Source organism: Salmo trutta, chromosome 28, assembly GCF_901001165.1.
Source record: "Salmo trutta chromosome 28, fSalTru1.1, whole genome shotgun sequence".
NCBI classification, from domain to species: Eukaryota; Metazoa; Chordata; class Actinopteri; order Salmoniformes; family Salmonidae; genus Salmo; species Salmo trutta.
In genome coordinates this window covers 29,517,585-29,541,481 of record NC_042984.1, presented here as the reverse complement: position 1 = coordinate 29,541,481, position 23,897 = coordinate 29,517,585, and the positions used below count along the sequence as shown (strand labels likewise).

At 44.2% G+C, this 23,897-nt stretch overlaps 1 protein-coding gene across 4 annotated transcripts; it reads left to right on the top strand.

Moving 5' to 3' along the window:
• The first annotated feature begins 864 nt into the window (after window positions 1-864).
• Window positions 865-13,044, top strand: LOC115165963 (minor histocompatibility antigen H13). 4 transcript variants are annotated; one of them, XM_029719517.1, is made up of 14 exons: window positions 865-1,309; window positions 2,294-2,329; window positions 3,154-3,252; window positions 3,551-3,633; window positions 3,745-3,833; window positions 3,924-4,009; window positions 4,523-4,648; window positions 5,626-5,683; window positions 5,982-6,065; window positions 6,709-6,745; window positions 6,844-6,946; window positions 7,062-7,147; window positions 10,872-11,040; window positions 11,649-13,044. In XM_029719517.1, the coding sequence occupies exons 1-13, from the start codon at window positions 1,082-1,084 to the stop codon at window positions 11,011-11,013; spliced, it is 1,257 nt and encodes a 418-aa protein (XP_029575377.1). In that variant the 5' UTR covers window positions 865-1,081; the 3' UTR covers window positions 11,014-11,040; window positions 11,649-13,044. The 4 variants fall into 4 exon arrangements, with proteins under 4 accessions (XP_029575377.1, XP_029575378.1, XP_029575379.1 ...); XM_029719518.1 differs by lacking the exon at window positions 2,294-2,329 and having other exon boundaries at window positions 883-1,309; XM_029719519.1 differs by lacking the exon at window positions 10,872-11,040 and having other exon boundaries at window positions 905-1,309.
• The last annotated feature ends 10,853 nt before the right edge of the window (window positions 13,045-23,897 follow it).

Here is a 23,897-nt window from a genome sequence, read left to right as displayed (position 1 = left end):
GTCAAGTAGCAGACACGATCTGCTTGGTGCGGTGCAACAAACCCATGGCAGGATTAGGCAGATGGGTACGATTACGATTTACATGGGTCCCAGCCCATGTGGGGGTGGAGGGGAACGAGGCAGTTGATGTACTGGCTAAACAAGCACTTAGTAGTGGGGATGTTGATGTTGTAGTTTCAATGAGCAAGGCAGTGGCGAAAAGCCTGATATGGACAGTGATGGGCCCCCGAGTGGCACAGCGGTCTAAGGCACTGCCTCTCAGTGCTAGAGGTGTCACTGCAGACCCTGGTTCGATTCCAGGCTGTATCACAACCGTCCGTGATTGGGAGTCCGATAGGGCGGTGCACAATTGGCCCAGCGTCGTCCGGGTTTGGCCGGGGTAGGCCGTCATTGTAAATAAGAATTTGTTCTTAACTGATTTGCCTTGTTAAATAAAGGCTCAATAAAATAAATACAAATAGAATGATGCAGAGATGGCAGGAGCAGTGGAATAGAGAGACTAAGGGCAGGCATTTATTTCAGTACAGAGGAAAGTCAGGGAGGGGAGGACAGAAGAGAGGAGGCTATTTTTACTAGATTAAGGGTGGGACACAGCCAGTTGAATAAGTCCTTAAATGTGATAGGAAAGCATCCAACAGGAAAGTGTGATTCTTGCCAGGAAACAGAGACCGTGGAACATGTATTGCTGCAGTGTGGGAAGTATCGGAGGGAAAGAGGGAGGCTGAGATCTAGTATGAGGGAGAAGGGGATACAGGAAATTAGTTTAAAGAGTATATTGAGTAGAACGTCATTAGATATAGTCTCAAAAAAAAGCAACGGTGCTGGCCGGTAGGATTTAGTGTCTCCCTGTCTCTGGCCCACACTCCACTACAGCAAGTGGCGGTAATGCAACATAACGTTGGATGCCAACCGCCGATAAACCCCACCGAAGAATAAGAACAAGGAAGAGGTGTTTCAATTGGCAAAGAGATAGGGAACGTGGCCTTAGCAAAAGAGAACGTTCTTATTAAGTGAGAAACGACCAGTCTTCATAGATCGAAAACAGTGTACACGTCTCATTTGGGTTGGACAACTTGCAAACATGGCGGATGTTGATCAAGGATCGGTCTTACCCAGCGAAACTTCACCTCTCATTCTGGACGGCCTGAATGCTACCGACTCAAATGGTACCGACGCTGTCAACGCGACCGTGGCCAAGTTTGTGGCGACACCGGAGGGAACGGCACTGGCATATGGCAGCCTTGTTTTTATGGCTCTGTTGCCCATCTTCTTCGGTGCACTGCGGTCAGTCAACTGTGGCAAAAGCAAGGTAACGTTAACATGATTGCAATGTACAAGTAGCTAGCTAAGTAACATTAGCTAGGTAGTTTACTCAGCTAACAGTGGGAAGCGCTAAACTGTTGGATCCTGTTGTTGGGCCATAAACAAAGGATGCAACGAAACTCATGCAGCTGTCAAGTGTCTCGCACACAAGTCTCATGCAACATTAGCCAGATGTTACTCACGTTACAGTCAGTGTTTCTGTTCCATATCCAGACAAGTCTGATGTAGCTAGCCAGTTAGCTAGGCATGGCTAGCTAGCTAACAACAGTAATGAATGACTGGCAGGCCTTGGCCGGGGCTGTCATGAACCATATGTTAACCCGATTTGCCTGATCGTTTGCTTGCTTAATTTACTAGTTAAATTGATTTTGTTTTTGTTGAGTGGTCAATGTTATTTTTAATCATGACATCTAGCTAGCTGGCATGATGTTGTTCATTCATTCCAGCCGGTTGTCACTGCCAAGTCTTTAGCAGGTGATGGAGAGACGTGTGCAAGGGTTTAGGCGATTTTTATTTGTTTTGACATGAGTGGATACGTTTAGGTAAACCCATTTCCATTGCTTCTCAGTTAATTTCGAGCCACGCCCGAGCCTATTCTTTTCTCTGAAGCCCTTCTGACACTTGCTCAAAGTACAGTAGGAATATGCAAATCAGTTATATTTTCACAACTACACGTGTCATACAGCCGTCACTACTGGTCTTTTAGTCGGTGGGTGGAGGGAAAGGGATGATGATGATGATGCATGATTTGGTTGTCTGATAACAGGCTTTTTGAGTGGCGTGAAATGAATGAAGTTTTCTGGTGGTTGTGAACTAACTGGTACCCTGCTGCAGTCCTTCCTGTGTGGTGTTGACGTGCGGTTGGTTGATGCCTCAGCTAGAATCTTCCCTGGTGCTTACTATAGATGACCTACTATATGTTTACTGCATACCCAGCTTATGACTTTCTGAACACTTATTTCATCCTTAGGTTGCTGGAGAAAATGGTTGCGATTATGAGTACAGAGTGAGTATTAGAACTGATACTCAGAACACGCACTGTCAGTCGACAGTTTTTTTTATTTAAACATATTCTTCCTCTCATACTGACACCTCATTGTTCGTGGCAATCTTGAAGATGCTTCATGACAGTGTGTCGCTATGTGTGTATGTCTCCCATTTGTGTGTAAAATCATTTTGGTTATTAGGCACCAAGTGTCAAGGTTTGGGCCTCGGCATAGTCCTGCTTTGTTCCCAATCAATGAGGATGTGGGTCCTGTCGTGCACAGGCCAAGTCCCCTTGACCAGAATCACACTGAACAGGTTGGGTGAACTTTGAAAGGGTTCAAGGACGGTGCTATAGAAGAAACGGACCCTGAAGGTGATATGTTAAAGGCCTCTATCTAGTATCAACTGGACATGGGGTCTTTAGAATGAATCGCTCGTTCGTTGCAGTCCTGTCTTGTTACTTGCTACTCATCGCACCACAGTGACCCATTTTAATTATATTCCCTGTGCAGATTAGCTAATTTCATTCAGATGGGTCACATGTTCGTGTCCCACTAGACAGAAACCTAACTACTTATTTTGTGAAGAAATAGAATTAGTCTGCGATGAGATGAGGCACTAAAGGTTATGACTGTGATTTAGTAAGAGACAAGTTGATATTGAGATGGTCTAGTGCTTTCTCTCTGAAGAGGAACTTTGGCAATGTGCTTTGAGAATGTTCAGGCTTTTGTGTGTTTTGGAAGGTACTTAGGGTGTGTGTGTGTGTGTGTGTGTGTGTGTGTGTGTGTGTGTGTGTTTTGTATGCATTCTTGTCCACTCACCCTTGTTTCTGTCTCTTCCCAGAACTCCTCAGACATGCCAGAGACCATCACAGGCAGAGATGCTGCACGGTTCCCCATAATCGCCAGCTGCACCCTCTTCGGCCTCTACCTCTTCTTCAAAGTGAGCATCATCACTCGCAACACTTCCTATGCTTTGTCCTGAATCGTTTCCTGCATTATTACATTTGAATAAGCTACTGCTTTCCCCTCCAATCTCCCACATATCGCTGTACCTCTGCTTTACCGTACTGTATCTGGGTTACTCATTGCTTGCACCCCATGCTCACGTCATGCATGCTGTCCTTATTGATTCACTTTTTTCAGCTCCCTGATCAAGAGCGAGAGAGACTAGTGGTGTTATACTGTGGAGAAGGGTGGAATTCGTAATACTAAATGATTTTGCCTCGTTTCGATCATAGATTTTCTCACAAGAGTACATCAACTTGCTGCTGTCAATGTATTTCTTTGTCCTGGGGATTTTGGCACTGTCTCATACAATGAGGTGAGAGGCTTGGTTTATTTCATATCACTTTATTAATTAAGATCTCCTTTCACGTTAGAGGACTTGGATTCTGTAGGCTGTCTCAACATCATTTCTGCCTCTCTCGGTTAGTCCCTTCATGAACAGGATCTTCCCTGCGAACATTCCCATCAAGCAGTACCAGCTGCTCTTCACTCAGGGCTCAGGAGAGACCAAAGAAGGTAAGGATGGAATGAAAGAGCTAGAAACAGTAATATGGTAAATACCCTGTAAAAGCACGTATGTTTAACTGATGACCCTCCCTCCCACAGAAATTGTCAACTATGAGTTTGACACCAAGGACATGATCTGCCTGGTCATCAGCACTGTGGTGGGGGTCTGGTATATCCTCAAGAAGGTCAGTTGAAGTTACACCACAGCGTGTTAAAATAGTGTGTTATTTTTTTAGTTTTTTTTTATGGCATGGCGATTTAGTTTGGGGTGTAGAGGATGACGGTGTTACACTGGGTTTTCACCAACAATGAATTCGTCGGGAGAAGTTCCGGCCCCATTCATTTTTCAACGAGGGCACGCAGAGAAATGTGCGAGGGATTGTTGGAAGATGAGCGGCGAGAACCCTGCAACAGGAGCGCTAGAAAAAGTTGAGCTCTACTTTATGCAAATTTGAAGCGTTGGAGCGACGTGTTGTCAAGAGGCGTCGCCTCTGGTCAAAACCCAATGTTACACTTCGTCCTAGATAAAACGTTGAAGACACCAAATGGTCAGGCGTACTAACAGTGCTGTAATTGGCTGCAGAAAATTTCCTGTGTTTCTTTCAATGCTCTCTATGGTTGGGTTCATCTGTGTTTGTCTCCTGTTTGGGTGTTGTGGATGTTTTTTGTTTGATAAAGTGTTCTTTGGTTCTTCTCAGCACTGGATTGCCAACAACCTCTTTGGCCTGGCGTTCGCCCTGAATGGGGTGGAGCTTCTGCACCTAAACAATGTCAGTACTGGCTGCATCCTGCTGGGGGGGCTGTTTGTATATGACGTCTTCTGGGTAAGTCTGCCAAATAACCCCAACACTGCACTACTAGGCTACACACCAGAGGGGTACACTACACAGTAGGGTCAATGAGCCAGCTAACTTTGATAAATAACCAAAAATAAGAATGCTAAATGTAGATTTTTTTTCGGTTGTGAGTCAATTAGACCATGCACATTTCAAGCTTATTTTGAAAAATACATACCGTAAATTCCGGACTATAAGCCGCAACTTTTTTCCCAGGCTTTGAACCTCGCGGCTTAAACAATGACGCGGCTAATATATGGATTTTTCCCGCTTTCAATTTTTTCTCCTCCAAAAAAACACATTCTGTGACGTGCTCAGTTTTTTGCCGGCATGAAGCTTTCATTAGACCAATGAAATTGCCGAACGGGTTAAGGTCAAACAACTTTTTGTTTACTCTTTAGATTAAATCGAGCGCTCTCAAACTTCCCATCATTCTGATTACGGTAGTCATTTTGTCACCCTCATCATGGCAAAGACACGGAGAAATGCATATGATGCAGCTTTCAAGTTGAAGGCGATTGATCTGGCTGTTGGAAAAGGAAATAGAGCTGCTGCACGGGAGCTTGGTCTTAATGAGTCGATGATAGGACGTTGGAAACAGCAGCGTGAGGAATTGACTCAGTGCAAAAAGACAACTAAAGCTTACTGCTAATTTTTTATTTTTTGTTACAAGCCGTGTTTCGTTAAAGCCTGTGTAAAGTTCATTTGTTTCAATGTACCGGTAGGCACCTGCGGCTTATAGACATGTGCTGCTTATTTATGTTCAAAATAAAAATGTTTTTTAAATTCAGTGGGTGCGGCTTATATTCAGGTGCGCTTAATAGTCCGGAAATTACGGTGTATATATTTAGGCAAGTTAGCTGGCTAACTCATTGATCCTGCTGTGTAGTATACCCCTTAGGCCCTGCCAAAATGTTAAGCTTGGAGAATTGACTCACTTGAATAAACAACCGTTATCCCTGTAGGTGTTTGGCACCAATGTCATGGTTACCGTGGCCAAGTCGTTCGAGGCACCCATTAAGTGTGAGTAAAGGGACCTTTTTTATTGTAAAATATCAATGCAATCAATATTTATAGACAGTATTTAATGTGTAACCTTACTTTAATGGGTGCTACGTGAATGTATTTTGTTAGTACCACAGAGAGTTAAGTATATGGCTGTCTGAAAAGCAGCATCTATCACCCCAGTCACTGTGGAGAAACTACTGTCATCGTGTTTGTGTGTGTGTGTGCTCTGCTTTTGGTCTCTGAAATTAGATCCCATCTGACACATGGTGACATAGTTACTTCTTCCTCTTTCTCCCTCTTCTCTCAATCTCAGTGGTGTTTCCCCAGGACCTGTTCGAGAAGGGTCTAGGTGCCAATCAATTTGCCATGCTGGGTCTTGGCGATATTGTCATTCCAGGCAAGTCAACGTTCCCCTCACTCAGCAGTAGTTTCTAATGTTATGTACATATTGGCTTGTGACGTCCACTTGAGGGCAATACTCCAGCATTACATCCACCTCCACTCTAACACCACGCGCTGAAAGCGTATTTTTCTTCTAAAGGCATCCGCATGCTTTCCATCCGAAACAGTTGTGCATATATTATGACATTTTGTGATGTTATCGTCTTCGGGAAGGTTTTTTTCTTCAGATTTCTTGAGTTGTCATTAATTCTATCTTAGATTAGACAAACTACCTCGACTAACCTGTACTCCCGCATATTGACTCGGTACCGGTACACCCCCCCAGTATATATTTTCTTAAGTCTTTTTCTTGAACTGCATTGTTGGTTAAGGGCTTGTAATTAAGCATTTCACAGTAAGTTCTACACATTTGAATAAAATTTGATTTGAATTCAGACTCTTTTGAGGAACTGTATACTGGCTATGGCAGTTCAAAATGGACAAACAGTACTATTGCTGCTTTTTTTTTTTTTTTTCAAGTAAAGGTCTTTTAAGGGAGTATGCAAGCACACTTCATTTCGCCTAGCCGAACTGAAGCATGCTGACACCTTAAGAGCACTGGCCCCTCTGTTAATGTGAATATTGCATTTATTTTTCAGGCATCTTCATTGCTTTACTTCTCCGCTTTGATGTCAGGTGAGCGCTAACTCTTCTCCTACCAGATCCTCGCTCTCCCTGCCCAGTCTGGTTGTTTCCAGCTGTTTAATGTTCTCTCTGTACCCTGCCCCCTCCAGTCTGAAGAAGAACACCAGGACCTACTTCTACACCAGCTTCCTGGCGTACATCTTTGGCCTGGGTATGACCATCTGGGTCATGCACACCTTCAAACATGCCCAGGTGAGCGAGGCACAGACTCCCAGTTCACACTCGTGACATGCAGTTGAAAGCGTTACCTTTGTTGACTTGGCTGCTACTGACCGGTTGACTTGTCTCACTCTCTCTTCCTTCCCAGCCTGCCTTGCTGTACCTGGTCCCAGCCTGTATTGGATTCCCGGTGGTTGTAGCTCTGTTGAAAGGAGAACTGACAGAGATGTTCAGGTAATAATATAATACCTTCCCTGTTTCCAGCATGGCATTTCTTAATCATTTCTGAGCTCATCACCAGTGGTATTGAACATTTATCCTGTTCCACCATGCAGCACCAGATGGTAGGCTTGGGTGGTATACCATATACCTACAGTGCCTTCGGAAAGTATTCAGACCACTTCACTTTTTCCACATTTTGTTACGTTAGCCTTATTCTAAAATGGATTTAATCAATTTCTTTCCTCATCAAATCTACACACAATACCCCATAATGACAAAGCAAAAACTGTTTTTTATAGATGTTTTCACGTTTATAAAAAAATGTATACAAAAAATGGAAATATGACATTTACAAAAGTATCCAGACCCTTTACTCAATACTTTGTTGAAGCACCTTTGGCAGCGATTACAGCCTTGAGTCTTCTTGGGTATGATGCTACAAGCATGGAACACTTGTATTTGGGAGGGTTTCTTGCATTCTTCTCTACAGATCCTCTCAAGCTCTGTCAGGTTGGATGGGGAGCGTTGCTGCACAGCTATTTTCAGGTCTCTCCAGATGTTCGATCAGGTTCAAATCCGGGCTCTGGCTGGGCCACTCAAGAACATTCAGAGACTTGTACCAAAGCTACTCCTGTGTTGTCTTGGCTCTGTGCTTAGGGTCCTTGTCCTGTTGGAAGGTGAACCTTTGCCCCAGTCTGAGATCCTGAGAGCTCTGGAGCAGGTTTTCATCAAGGATGGCGTGCTGCAGAGATGGTTGTCCTTCTGGAAGGTTCTCCCATCTCCACAGAGGAACTCTGTAGCTCTGTCAAAGTGACCATCGGGTTCTTGGTCTTCTCCCTAAGGCCCTTCTCCCCCTATTGCTCAGTTTGGCCGGGCGGCCAGCTCTAGGAGGAGTTTAAAAAAAGATGGCCACTGTGTTCTTGGGAACCTTCAATGCTGCAGAAATATTGTGGTACCCCAGATTTGTGCCTCGACACAATCCTGTTTCTGAGCTCTACGGACAACTCCTTCGACCTCATGGCTTGGTTTTTGCTCTGACATTCACTGTCAACTTTGGGACCTTATATAGACAGGTGTGTGCCTTTCCAAATCATGTCCAATCAATTGAATTTACCACAGGTGGACTCCAATTAAGTTGTAGAAACACCTCAAGGATGATCAATGGAAACAGGATGCACCTGAGCTCAATTTTGAGTCTCAGCAAAGGTTCTGAATACTTATGTAAGTAAGGTATTTAAAAAAAAAATTTTGATACATTTGCAACATTCTAAACACCTTTCTTTTGCTTTGTCATTGTGGGGTATTGTGTGTAGATTGATGAAGGGGGGAAAACAATTATTTAATCCATTTTAGAATAAGGCTGTAACTTAACAAAATGTGGAAAAAGAGAATGGATCTGAATACTTTCCAAATGCACTGCCTACCAGGGTGTTTGGAAATAGCCACGTGATGGTTTTCCTATACCGCTAATACCATTGAAACTATTATTTGAATTTGTTCAATACATTGTACTATTTGTAGCTATTTTTTAAGTAAATACCTGCAGTCAACTTGTGCTGTGCGTTGGGAGAGAATGCAGATGCATTCTTTATTTCACCACTCACATTATGAAGCTTATGTAGTTTCCCAGAACAGTTCAACCGGTCACGTAGTTATTTGTAAATGGCACCCATGGAGAAAGCGGGAGCAGGTGAGTCCAGCTGTGTATCGACAGGGGTTGTGTTTTATATTGAAAGTCAAGTTTTTTTTTGCTTCAATAGAGTGATCTGGGATGTGCAACTATAGTTTTCCTTCACAGAAAATACATTATTAGTGCAACACATTCAGCAGAAAATGGCTTTATTTTCATCAGATGACAACAGAAGTGCAGCGTTATTTGGCTGGCAGCCACACAAGTAAATGAGTTTACAATGAAAAAGCAAGGTATTTTTTGCAGAAACGATGCATGGAAGTTATATTTCTGTTTAGGCCGATCATAAAGAATGCAGCCCGCTACATTTCCTAATATTTTGCGTAAAGTAAAAAATTGGCTGGCTACACCGCGAAAGTACTGGAGATAAGTTGCTACACATCAGTCCGAGCACTGTTTGCTGTTGGAATGCCCGTTCGTCAATTCTCCCAGTCTGATGCCGAGCAGAAATAACAATACGAAGCATTTTAGATCTGCGTTTACCAAACGCAACAATATATTTCTTATGCCTTTTATCATTTTTTTTTTCCTGCAAGGAAAAACGCTAAATTCTCCATTAATACGACACCTAGTTTCACCTGCTATCTAAGTATGTTGCTGAATTAATAAGGTGATGGGGCATCATATTGTGTTAGCTTTCTGCCGTGTTTGAGAAGTCAAGACCTTTTGGATGAGGTATTTATACATCTGCCATCTTGATTTCCTTGTTTTTTTCCCTCCTCTCTGTTCTGGGCCCATCTGCTCCTCTCTGAGCAGGCAAGCCCGTTGCTCTAGCAACTCCAGACTCCGCACAGACAGTCTGTAGACATGTGGATGGAGAGCCAGTACTGTTCTTCCTTGAGACAAACATTTGTCAAAACGCTTGTAAATGTCCTAACTCACCAAAAGTTACATTCTGTGGCTCCTACCTATATATGTATCACTTAATGATCAGGATTCCCTGTCTTTGCATTTAATTTAAGTTTGGGCTCGTTAGCACATTTAGCTAGCAACCTCCATGGAAATTCGATATTACGTGTTCTAATTTTGTTAGCATTCTGGTAATAGACGCCCAATCTATTTGTATTTTTTTGGGCGCCCCGTTGTGTACTAAACCGGTAATACCGTAAATCCCAGGGAGAAAGGACGGCATGACAATCTGGATACCGCTCAACCCTACCAAATAGTGCTATTGGTGTCTTTAAAAAAAATATATATAAATAATTATATTTAAAAAAGAAAGTGGTTGTCTGTCTCTTAATCTTGACATTTGTGCCTTCAAGATTATTCAGCATGGAATCTTCACCTTACTTTTTTTTAAGTAGATCTTCACTCATCATATAAACCTTTGGCACCTATTGGTCTCCCCTTCAGACTCAATGATTATTGACATGATTACAGTGATTTAGATATCATTCTCCCACCTGGTGCTGCTTGGAGTATTATGTGTGAATGGCTCTGTCATACACCTACTCATCCATGCATACACTACTGGGCCTTGGTCCCCCTAGACTGTAATCTCAGCATTGTGACTTGGGCTGTGGAGGCTCTGACTGCTGCTAGCCATAATAACAGCAGAGGTTAGACACCCAGCTGGGGGCAAGCACCTGCACAGCGGCTGGCCTGGGCAGGGGGAGGGCGAGGAAACATTCCCCAAACCTCTCCTGCCAGAAATGTTGCCTCCGCCTCGCTTGTTATTCGCCATGGTAAAAACAAAGCCATGACCTTGGGGTGGCACGAAGTATGTGGAGAGAGGGTAAGAGACCTGGGTGTCAGCTGGCTGTGCCAAGGCTCGGTGCCAACTGCTAACCTTCCTGGTCAGCATACTTTGACTGGTTCCCATCTGTCACACTGCTGGCGTTTCTGACTAGACACACTTTATATTCACTCATTCTTTGTTCACTTCTGTGTTCAGTCTTCCATTCCAAAGCACTTCATCTCTTCATTTTCAGCACCTTTTGTAGAGCTATGAATTCACTTTGGCATACTAGTCTTTTCTCTCTCTGTGTTTCTCTGCTGTAACAACTCACTGGCCGTCCTGCTCCTCTTCCTCTTCTTCCTGCTCAGCTATGAGTCCTCAGAGGAGGTGCTGCCACACACACCCCGGCTCACACACTACCCCACCGTGTCAGGCTCTCCCGCCAGCCTGGCGAACTCAATGCAGAGCTCCTCCTCGCCACGCCGGCGACGCAACAACCCACCTATGTAGTGACCAGATCACCTCTCACCCGGGCAGGTACGCCCCATGTCTCCCCCACCCTGCCCTGACATCACCCTGACATGACTCTGTCATCAACCCTGGCTTGCCTGGCGTTCAGTGTCCTTCCCTCTGTTTCTCTCTCCTACTCTGACCCTCAACACCAGAGCTCTGTGGACGGACCTCTGGCACTGGCAGATGCAATCTCTCCTTTGAACGAAATGTCAATATCAGGCTTTTCCTGAGAAGTGACCTAGGTCCAGGGTTTGGTTCAACTAATTTTAGTGAACCTAGGCCTATCTGGCCCAAACCCAACTTTTGTTTTTGTTTGTTTGTTCTGAAGCATTGCTCATAAGTTACTTTGGCTGAGTATGATTCAGATACCCCACTAGTCATGTCCAGTCATTCTCCAGGGCTGCAGCTCACCCACATCTTTATGTTGTGTTTGTTGGAGTCCCGGGCCAGCATTGGATTCATCACTCCCATTGGTGTATTTATTTGGTATCAACATAAAACACTTATGTTTATTTTCAGTAACCATACAGTTGTGTGCAGTGCATTGTGAAATCTCCCAAGTTGTTAGTCATCATTTTGTCTCCTTTAATTGAAAACAGTTTTCTTTCTATTCTTTTCTACCACTCTGACAGGTACGAGGAAGTCTCTCCGGAAGATGCTGCAGCGAAAGAAGAGACCACAGAGGCTGAGAAAAAAGCTAAATGACGACAGTTTCCACGAGCTCGTCCATCACTGGCTGCCACCACATTTCACATCAGCCCACCTCTCTACACATCCTGGGAGGGTGTTTGTGTTTCCCATGTGCTGTACATGGAAATGGCTCATTTATTAAATAACCGTTTTGACTTTGGGATATTTTGTAGTTCAAAAGTGGTTTGTTACACAAATTGTACAACAGCTTATCCGGTGCCTATGTTTTATTTTTTTTAGTTATTTTATTTCATTTGAAATGCCAGAATTTTAAAATGGAATAACTGTTTTTTGGGGGGGGGTTCTGAGATATCACAGGAAGCTGAAAATTATTATTATTATTTTCTAAATTGTCAAACATTTTCCTCTCCCAGCCTGATTTATTTGTAATGATTGTCTAGTTTGATCTCTGTACCAAGTCCATTCTTGGTTTTGATATACAAATGCCTCTGTCACAGAGAATGTGAAGTATAATAGGATGGTGTTAGGGACTCGGGAGATGAGTTTACGATTGTGTCATACACGCTTTACATGGAAGTTAACCTTTGTCGTGGAACTCGACCATTGGTATCTATGTGAATGGCACCTGGCTTCTCTGGTCTGGAAGTCTTTGGCTTCAACAAAGACACCTAACTATGTACTACTGTACTAGTCTCAATGTATAATTGTGCCAATTTAGTAATGTGTGTAATTACATGGTACCTGAGATGTTGGTCAGTATAGTGGTAATAATAGCTCAGAGTTCAGATCATAGCATTAAGAAGTAACTGAACTTGGGCAATCGATCACATTTTGATATTTTTATGCACATTTGCTATGACACTACTATTTACGTGAGTCATACTCTGTCATATCAAATCAGAGAAGTCTGTTATATGGAAACTATATTTAGTATTGTAGTTAGAGGTCACATGCAGTGACTGAAATGTACCTGCAGGTGGAGACAGTGTCAAAAGAACCATGTCCTCAGAGAGGAGACCAAAGGACCAAATAATTCCTCTTGCTTTAGGTTGTAACTGCTTTGCTTTAATAATATATTTTCTTTCTGGCCTTTTGCAGTTTGGAGCAGTGTGTTTCAGGTTCAGAAAAACAGGGGAGAAGCTTTTTAGTTTTAGGGCTTTAAGATTGAGCAGTTTTGTAGAAATGTGTTTTGGTAAAGATCATGTCCACACTCTGCCTGGTGAAGTTCAGTAACCCTATCATTTTAAAGAAATGTACCTTTTCTCTTTTCTCTCCTATTGTACTTGTGCAAGTCAAAGTTTATGAGCCTGTGTTCAGGAGCCGATATCTATTTTGTTTGCAATAAATGTTGGCGTATATCACCGTAGAGAACCATAACCAATGTGTGGGTCTTTTTCTTTAACCTAGTTGTACTGAGGTTGACTTATTGTGGTTAATTAACTGGTGATTATAAATACTATTTCTAATCAGGACCTAATAAGTAAGCTGTCAGTGAAACACCAGTTTCTAGCACTCTCATGTGTAGGAGAGGCAGAGTGTAGTACACCTCATCTGACGGAAACAGTAAACGGAAGGAGACTAGGATGATAAGTCATACAGGTTTCGGCGTTGCTTATGGAAGTCCGGCACCTGAAGCTCTGCCTGTGTCATTGAGTCTCTGTTCCGTCCACAGTACACAGCTGCTGAGTGACCGGTGAAGGACGACTAGAGGACTGGCTGATTAGCTGGGGAACAAGCCTCTCAACTGTCACTTTGAGCTGAGAGAAACTACCTGCAGTCTGTCTGCCAAACCTGTTAGTCTGAGAAGGACTGGAACAGACCATCAACATTAGAATGATCAGACATTAAACAAACCACATTTGGTCAAGGTGACGGTCTAGATTTCAGACATTGTGCTCCACTGAACTTGAATGTGACCTATACATAGAGTAGTATTTTTGTTAGCACAGGACAGTGGTGTTTGGGTGGTAAAACTGCTGCAGCAGCTGTTCAAACTCCTCATGGCCATCCATAGTTCAGGTGAAAACTGACAGACTGATCAAGAGATATGCAGACAGACAAACAAGCTGACAGGTATTTACTAAATGTATCTGGTGACTTGGATAGTGAGGAGCTATAAAGGAATTACCAGGATGTCCCTCCTATAGCAGTGTTAGAGGATAAGTGGTCTCAAGGTATCGCGTGATTGATTGTAGATTGCAAAGATGCCACAAGGGGGTGTAGTAGGTCACTTCAACTGAACCGTGATCTCACTGAGGAGAGAGATTTGGGAGAGATAAAAAAACAGGGGAGGAAGTAGAGGAGGAAATGTCTCAGCAAGACCCCGGATTCATCCCTCTGTTTCAATGTGTTACACCCCTAATCCTGGACACCCTTTACACTCTGTACTGTTGACGTTGGACAGCGACATTAGGAATGTTGCCCAGGGCTCCTTCTGGTGAAGATGCGCAGAAAACAAATATGAAGTTGTTGTGTATGTGTCTTTGTGACTCATCTAAAAACAGGTGACACTGCTGCTAGTTCTGCCGATGCTAAGGGTGATGATGTCAATGATTGGGGGCGTGCTCTGCTGAAAGTGTTTTTCTTCGCTCATACAGGAGTAATAAAGGCAGAGTGTACTAATTTGTTGATAAAAAAAAACATTTCTTAGGTAAATCTTTTTTTTATTGTGATTTATCAGGGGGTGCTGCACCACCCTCAGCACCCCCTGCTTCCATGGCTATGCATACGACTAATACTACTTTAAACTTGGTGACAAACTGGCTACTTGAGTGGAGACAGTCTGGCAGCCAGGTGATACTGACAGAGAGAGAGATGAAGAGTCTGAGGAAAATACCTATTGTCTCCTCTCTCACACGTCCAGCCGTTTGCTACTAGAACATGACAACTATATCTGACATTCATCACCTCGGTGTCTGTGAGGGGGACTTTCTTTAGGAATCACAATGACCTCTGTGGACTGACAAGACAACTGGAATTAGCATATTACCTGTAGATAGGAAATGTGGGTGTATTATCATCGTTGAGCACATAATAAACACTTTATAACACAGCCTCTTTCTCCCACCTCAGGCAGGATACTGGATACTGAAGACATACAGTAGACTCTCATTGATAGAAGATGAGTTAAAATGTCTTATCACACTTGCCCATGAAAAGAAAATGGTTTTGACCCTTCGGCCAGGTTGACTTCGATTAGACCATGTTATATAGCTAGTTAGATTAGCCTTCCTTCAGTTAATATCTGACTGGTCTGGGGGGGGGGGGGGACTTCTGGTGTTCATGGGTCTCTGCCCTTAGTCCCGGGATGCAACTCAGTTCCCAGCATTCCCTCTGCACCAGTTCACAGTGTCATGACAACAGGCAAACCATGCCCCTTGGAGTAAAAAGTACATTATTTTCATTAGGAATGTAGTGAAGTAAAAGTAGTCAAAAATATAAATAGTAAAGTACAGATACCCCAAAAAACTACTTAAGTAGTACTTTAAAGTATTTTTACTTAAGTACTTTAGACCACTGGCAACAATGCACTATACCTGGTGTGTGTGTGTGTGTGTGTGTGTGTGTGTGTGTGTGTGTGTGTGTGTGTGTGTGTGTGTGTGTGTGTGTGTGTGTGTGTGTGTGGGGGGGGGGGGGGGGGGGGGGGGGGATAGTTGAATGGTATAATAATGCAGGCAGGATAGAGGGTTGGATGTTAATGGAGGGGGGTTGGGTTTCAAAGCTGGAACATCTGCAGATCTCTTTCTCTTTCTTCCTCTTTTCTTTCTTCTTGTCTTGCTGTATCTTCTCCTCTTAGGGGCTCTGTAGTGGAGCTGTTTCCAGGCAGTCTTTGCTGCCCCCCCGTCCCCCCCCCGTCCCCCATGCAGGTGTGCTTCTGGGGGGGCCCACTGGGAGGGAGAGGGACCATACCCTCTGGCCGTGTCATGCCCCCTGAAACAAGCCCATGTATTAGCCCCAGCCCGTCGTCAGGGTGTTGCCTAGTGACTTGGTCTCTCCCTCTCTTGACAACCTCATTTTTATCTGTTCTGATCCCGCCCCCCACCGGCACCGCCCCACCTTCTATCCCTCTGCTGCTAGCTGACCACTAAGACTGGTGGAGTCACATAGGGAGGTCTATCGCCCCCTCAAGTGTTAAAGCTATAGTCAATATGTATGCAGCACTGGGTTGTTCTGTTTTCTCAACATTTTATTTTACAGTTACTGGCTATGTTCAACATTCATCCTTTGCAGTTGTCCCGAAAGATAATCATTTGTGTTTTTAAATCTCTAATTTATAGTCCCACATCTGGTGCGTTCAGTAAGAAAAAAATAACAAACTCATACAATGCTTTTGAACAGTTTGTGCTCAGTTTTTACAGCTGTGGACTGGAGTGAGCCTGGTATGATAGAGAAGAAAAACAGAATGTCAAATCCACCTCACTGTGATGACTTATGTATCAGAGCAGCCTGGCAATGCATAACCACATCATCTTTAAGACCCCTGTCTCCAAAACCACTGTATTAACTTGATCAAAACCAGCTGCTACTGAAACGTGTGTGTGGCAGACTGAAGCCTCGTTTATACCTGGTGCTAACATGCGTCATTTGTCCTGATCTTATCTGCGTTCTGATTGTACTAGGTAGCCTAGTGGTTAGAGCGTTGGACTAGTAACTGAAAGATTGAATCACCCAGTAAAAATCGGTCGTTCTGCCCCTGAACAAGGCAGTTAACCCACTGTTCCTAGGCTGTCTTTGAAAATAAGAATTTGTTCTTAACTGACTTGCCTAGTTAAATAAATGTTTAAAAAATAGCCGTTGCAGTTACACATGGTAGTAAAATGTCTCTTATCCGTCCACTGTGTCAGCATTGTGACCAGATACAGGGTGCCGTTCTGTATGTAGGGGTACTCAACTTTTACCCTACGAGGTCCGGAGCCAGATGATTTTCGATTCTACCGGATAATTAATTACACACACCTGGTGACCCAGGTCTACACCAGTCCCTGATTAGAGGGGAACAATGAAAAATGCAATGGAACTGGCTTTGAGGTCCAGAGTTGAGTTTGAGAGCTCTAGACAGCACCCCTTCACGTTGGTCACACGACAGATACAGACACAGACACAGGGGCCATGTGTCAGCTGACATCCTCCCAGACCTGGCCTAATGCTGTCTCCTGCCTTAGAGCAGATCAGACCAGACTCAGGCCTGGACACTAATCTCCTGTCTGTGTGATGAGTTGGTTCCGTTGGTTGTAATGGTTCACAGAGTGTTCTGCCATGCAGCCTGAAGAGGTCCAACCAGACCAGGCTGGGTTACATCATGGAATCTCCTCCAGCCAGGAGAGAGAGAGAGGACACGAGTTACCCTGTTAATCAGTCAACTGGAGCGAGGGAGAGGGAGGGGGAAGACGCATGGTGAAGAAAGGGAGAGGAGAATAGATAGTGGAGGGGGTATTGGGAAAGAGGAAGGGAGAGAGGGGTGAACAGAGAACCAACCATGTGAAATACTTCATTCCCAAGTTCCAACATGTCTCTTTTTCTCACGGAATCGTCAAAGAAATCTCCACAGAAACGGGAGCAGGGGCACAACAACTCCTTCTCCCCTGCACCCCCACTGCCAAGCACACACCCCGTCCACTCTCTCTCTCTTTCACTCTCTTACAGGAAATCCTATGATGTAATTGGTGCACATTCACCTCTTTATGTCTTGTGACCCAATTCTGTTTACCAAAATTTGTCCTCTTAGTCAAGGGGATTAGCCAAAGAGAGCCTTTGAGAGGCCAGAGGCTTCCGTTTCATTTGACCATAGCCAAAACAGAAACTAAGGATGGGAAACAGAGAGAGAGAGAGAGAGAGAGAGAGAGAGAGAGAGAGAGAGAGAGAGAGAGAGAGAGAGAGAGAGAGAGAGAGAGAGAGAGAGAGAGAGAGAGAGAGAGAGAGAGAGAGAGAGAGAGAGAGAGAGAGAGAGAGAGGAGAGAGAGAGAGAGAGACACATTTTAAGTATGAAGAGGGGAGTAAAGTGAAAGAAGAGAAGCTAAATTGAGAATGCAGAGAGGAAGCTGAGTGGATAGATGTCCCACATTGTACCTGCCTCTGCACGACCCCTAACGTCAGAGCCTCGGTCCACTCAGCATCGGTATTTACACATGTCAATAGTGAATGTGTTTCTCCTTGTTTTCATTCTTTTCTGTTCTACATTGTATCTCATAGCTTTGTTAGGTGCCTGTGGGTCTGTACTGGCGAGGAGGGGAGGGGAGGGGGGGATACCAATTGTGTAATTGTCTCAGCAAGGGAGTGATTTGTACTGATAATCGGAGGGATTAAGACCACATTGGTCTTGTTTTTGCGAGTAGATCATGTCATTCAGAGGCATAAAAAAGTGAAGAAAAAGTTGAACACAGCAAGGGAACATGAGAACATAATGATGGTTGATGGGTGAGAGAGATTTGCTGAATGCACCACTTCTGACATGATATAATAGACTATACTCTACTCATTCCAATAATTCCCTGAGAACTACTCAGGGCACAGATATGTCATTTAGTTACAAATCAGGCTTAGCGAGAAAGAAAAGACAGGCTGGATAAAACGATGGGTAGCGGTAGAAAGAGTGGGAAGGGCAGTGTTACCACCTGAGAAGTAGGAAAACAGTAAAGTGGTCATATACTATGGTCACAGCAGGCCACCACATTTAAGGGGCTGAAATATTAGACGGGTCATCAATTACTGGACATTTTCACGGTGCAAAGAGTAGGCTTACCTGTCTGCACCAGTCACCAAGAATATATCCAAGGAGTTAAACCGACAGCCCTCTCTCCACATGGGTGTCCACATGGATTTTCCATTATTTCATTGAAAAGCTGTTGTTATTCAACAGTAACCCCGTATATGACCTAGAGAGAGTAAACCATAAAATATTGTTTAAAATAGTGGGCTACATTTTCCATACCAACGGTGACACAGCAGGACACAGCATTACATTAAGTGTGATGGATTTAATGTTCCTAAATGATATTATTGCAACTTTAAGTGAACAACTTACTACCTTGTCAAGAGGTTTGGACCTCTTGGTGTAACGCTTAAGGCGTTGGCTGGACAGTCGCTGAACCCATGTTGGAGTTCCGGTCGGGGGCTACTACAATATTCTATCAGTACTGACAGACCCTGTCTACCTGATCTAGCAACAAGCTTTCAGGCAACTTATTTATTTGTTGTTATACCTGTCTTTGTCCTCCTCCCTCTCATATCTCTCACTGAGACATACAGTGCCTTTAGAAAGTATTCATACCCCTTGACTTTTTCCACATTTTGTTGTGTTTGCGATGGTGGAACATTTTGATTTTGTGCCACTGATCTACACACAATTTCCCATAATGTCAAAGTGGAATTATGTTTTTAGATTTTCTTTTTTACAAATGAATAAAGAATTAACATCCGAAATGTCAAAAAGTATTCAACCCCTTTGTTATGACAAGCCCAAATAACTTCAGGAGTAGAAATGTGCTTAACAAGTCAGATAATAAGTGGCATGGACTAACTGTTTGCAATAATGGTGTTTAACATTATTTTTGAATGACTACCCCATCTCTTTACCCCACACATACAATCTGTACGGTCTCTCAGTCGAGCACTGAATTCCTGGCACAAGTTTAACGACAAAGAACAGGGAGGTTTCCCAATGCCTCGCAAAGAAGGGCACCTATTGGTAGATGGGTAAAAATAAATAAAAACAGACATTGAATATCCCTTTGAGCATGGTGAAGTTATTAATTACACTTTGTATCAATACACCCAGTCACAACAAAGCTACAGGCGTCCTTCCTTCGACTTCCGCCGAAGTCGGTCCCTCTTCTTGTTCGGGTGGCGTTCGGCGGTCGACGTCACTGGCCTTCTAGCCATCGCCGATCAACTTTTCATTTTCCATTTGTTTTGTCTTTGTTTTACACACCTGGTTTCAATTCCCCAATTACATGTTCATTATTTAACCCTCGGTTTTCCCCATGGTTTTTGTGAGTGATTGTTTTACTGTAAGGTCGGTCCGTTGTTTGTGGGCTTGGTATTACTTCATGTATTTGGACATTTTGAGTAAAGTTCATTGTGTTACTCATCTCTGCTGTCCTGCGCCTGACTCCTCTGCACCAGCTACACCCAGAACCTTACACAGTCCTGACAACTCACTTAACATTTCCTGAGATATTCACTAAGTAGAAACAATTTGAATATCAAACTCACAAAAATTATAATTATAAATTACACACACTACTTTTCAAATTCCCATAAAATGTGCAAATTTTGACAGCAGCCATGTTTTTATGAACCAGGAAGATAAAGTTGTCAAGGTCACACCCCCACACGTGATATCATTGAAAAGGCCAAAATTCCCTCTCAACGGTACAGCATGACTTAATACAGATACAGACCACAAACTGATGTCCACTAGAGAGCGGCGGGGTAGCCTTGCCTAGAGCGTTGGGCCAGTAACTGAAAGGTTGCTAGATCAAATTCCTGAGCAGACAAGGTAAAAATCTATTGTTCTGCCCCTGAGCAAGGCTGTTCCTTGGCCGTCATTGTAAATAAGAATTTGTTCTTAACTGACTTGCCTAGTTAAATAAAAGGAGGACATCAATGAATTGCTGGCTCGCAGGGGGATATTTCCAAGCATGAGGGTGGCTGAATCATGTTATGGGTATGCTTGCCATTGGCAAGGACTATGGAGTTTTTTAGGATAAAAAGAACAGGAATAGAGCTAAGCACAGGCAAAGTCCTTGAATAATTTTTTTTATAAAATAATGGGCAAATATTGTACAATCCAGGTGGGCAAAGCTGGAGACTTACCCAGAAAGATGATGATTCTAACATGTATTGGCTCAGGTAGTTATATATTAGTGTTTTATTTTCCATTATTAAAAAAAATACATTCACATTTTTCTTCCACTTTGATATTACAGAGTATTTGACAAAAATGACAATTAAATCAATTTTAATACCACTTTATAACACAACAAAATGTGGAAAAGTTCTCCATCCCTTTTTCTTTGTTCCCATATTTGTCCATGTCTTTGTATCTCTCCTGTCTCTTCACACCTCTCTCTCTCTCTCTCTCTCTCTCTCTCTCTCTCTCTCTCTCTCTCTCTCTCTCTCTCTCTCTCACACACACACATAGGAAAGATTATCAAAGCATTTATTTTAATTTCCACTGTTTCCCTTCTCGCTCTCTTTCACGGACAATCAATCATAAACTGATGCTTGCCGATCCTCATCCTGCACCAAACCCTCCCCCCTGGACCTCTCCTCCTCTCAACCTCTGCTCCTCCACCCTCACTCTCAGCCCAGAGAGAGAGAGAGATAGAGAGAGAAAGAAAGAGACAGAGACAGAGACAGAAAGATAGAAAGACAGAGAGCGAGTACAAGGTCCCCGCACTCCCAGTGGGCTAAACGGTGGGGGAACCTAAGTGCAAATTACAGTCAGTTTAGCGTTTCGTAAACATTTACTCTGCGACTTAGGAGAGCCCTCCCAGTGAAATAAGAGGGAGGAGAGACAGAGAGATAGGGCAGCCAGCAACAGCCAGAGGCGACCCAACAAGACAACACAGAGCAGCTCCACAGGCTGTGTGTTTGGCCTGCCGGCCCAGTAGTACTACTCTGCTGCTGTACATTTAAGGCTGCTACTGCAGTAGTTAGGCTCCTACTAGAGTGTGCTACTGTACTCTTGTGTTATTTGTCAGGACTAATTAGGCCTGTAGTGCCCAGAGAACCAGGCCCTGCTTTCATACCGGAGGGAGAAGCCAGATCTGACAGGGTGTTAAGCCTGCGCCCCAGCTGCCCCTTCCTCCATCCGCCTCCAACCGAGAGGCATCGGTGTGGCTCGTTCGGGGAAATCACAGTTGACAGGCCCTGGAACTCCATACAATGGGAAAATTAGGGTCCAGAGCTCAGGGTCCAGGCAGACAACAGGAGAGAGAGAGAGAGAGAGGAGAGAGAGAGAGAGAGAGAGAGAGAGAGAGAGAGAGAGAGAGAGAGAGAGAGAGAGAGAGAGGGAGAGAGGGAGAGGGAGAGAGGAAGAGGGGGAGAGGGAGAGGGAGAGTCTCTCTCCTCAGCTTGTACAGGCACACAAACCTCTGGTCTTAAATGGACCAAGCCAGAACATATCACGTAAAAGAGGTCACACTGAAGAGATGTTTCCCCTCCACTCACAGCTCTCATTCAAATGGACCCATTTTAGTGTGAAGTGGGTGAATGCAGGGGACAGAAATAAAAAGTAAACGATCAATTGATCAATCTTGTTTCATGGACTTGTCAATGTAAAACCATACTGTGAATCGCTCATGATCTGTAATGGCTCACCCAGAGCACAAACAGAGTTTGATATCAAAAGCAGATCTCTGTAATAATCTACTTTACTCTCAAAGTGGAGTTGGAGTCTACTGTAGCTATGGCTTAAACTGACAAACTTCAACTATATGACAAATTGTGTGTGTGTGTGTGTGTGTGTGTGTGTGTGTGTGTGTGTGTGTGTGTGTGTGTGTGTGTGTGTGTGTGTGTGTGTGTGTGTGTGTGTGTGTGTGTGTGTGTGTGTGTGTGTGTCTGTGTGTGTTTTTCCAGGGTTTGGCCCTTCTAGTACTTGGAGCGAGGCTTCATATAGAGCTATTCTTCAGATATTATTTTCCTGTCTAATGTGGACACTAAAACTGGCGCCAGCCTTCCTTGGAAAAAGAATTGCCCTAAACGTACAACATGTGTTTTCTATGACTTATAGTCATTTTCCCAGTTAGCTTGTCCTTCGTTGAGGAGGGAGAAGAGGGGCGGGTCAAAGAGGGCCACTTTAATTTCAATTAAACACAACCAGCTATGCAAACACTGGACACCAGTGCCCGGGCCGAGCCGGAGAGCTTGGGCCTGCCATAGAGCCAGTAAGTCTAGACTCCAGATGTGCGCTGCTGGCCCCTTGCACTCCTCTGGAAATATCGCCAGCACATGTCATCAAATCACTGCTAAATTACAAGGGAAAGGATCCCGCAGGATAGGGAGCGCAGCGGCCACAAAAATCCTGGGCCCAGGCCCCCAACACACTGCCTGTCGACAGTCGGACGCTGGCTACTCCGCAGAGAAGAGAGCAGGGAGAGCTGATGACAGTGGGAGGGAGGGAGGGAGGGAGGGAGAGAAAAAGGAGGGAGGGAGATGGAGCGAGAGGGATGCTGCAGTGAGTATTCAAATTCCTAGATTTCCCATCTCTTTTTCCCCCTCCACATCTCTTCTGGTCTCTTCTGGAGGAAGTGCTGTACGCCGTTCCTTCTTTGTTTTACTCAGCATCATGTGTGACACACATTGTGTGTTTGTGTGACTGAGCGTAAGATGAAGGAAGGGAGATGGAAAGGCATGCTTGCGGTTAGGCTCTATTATGAGTGGTGTTTAAACCTTTAAACACTAACAACTCCACCCTGACTCACACACACTCCGTAGTGAGGTGTAAAACAGCGGCGGGTTTATGTGGCTTCACGGCAGCTGGTAGCTTATGCACCTGCGTGACGGAGACAGTGGATCATGGGAAGGTGGTCTCTTGGAGAGAGTGCTCACCAGTATTAAGCAACACACCACAGCACTATAGCACTTCTAGCAGTGACACCATTCTAACCTGGGCCTTTGGTCCATAGCTGGCGTCTCTTTGCACCTGAGACAAGATTCATTGTTGGTTCTAACATCTTTTGTCTCTTCAGTATTCTGAGAGGGTTTTGTCCGTCTGTCTGTCCGTCCATCTGTCTGTCTTTGTCTTGGAAACATCTGCCTCTGAGAGAGGCCTGATGAGAGAGGCCTGATGAGAGAGGCCTGATGAGAGAGCATGGATGCCCCACGCGTCCTGCTCAGAAAGCTGCTGAGTCGACTCTAACACTCCCTCCTCTCCTCGATGCATTCCCAGTCCTGAGTCTCTGCCTTTCGGGATGATTGTTGCTTTATTGCGTCTCTCCCACTCTCTTGCAATCACACATGGACACGTGCACCCATACACGCAAGTGCGCGAGCACGCACGCACATACACACACACGCTACCACACACTTTGAGGATAATGAGTTCCCTCGCTTATCTGCCTTTCTCATGTAGGAGTGTGTGAGAGATTAAATTCCCCAACAAGGGCTTTAGATGCAGGTAGGAGTTGGACAGAGGTAATTCAGCTCGAGGACATCTTGCCAGTCAATTTAGTCTTTATTCACTATCCATCTCTACAGTTGTAATGCTTTGGGGTCATAACAAGGCA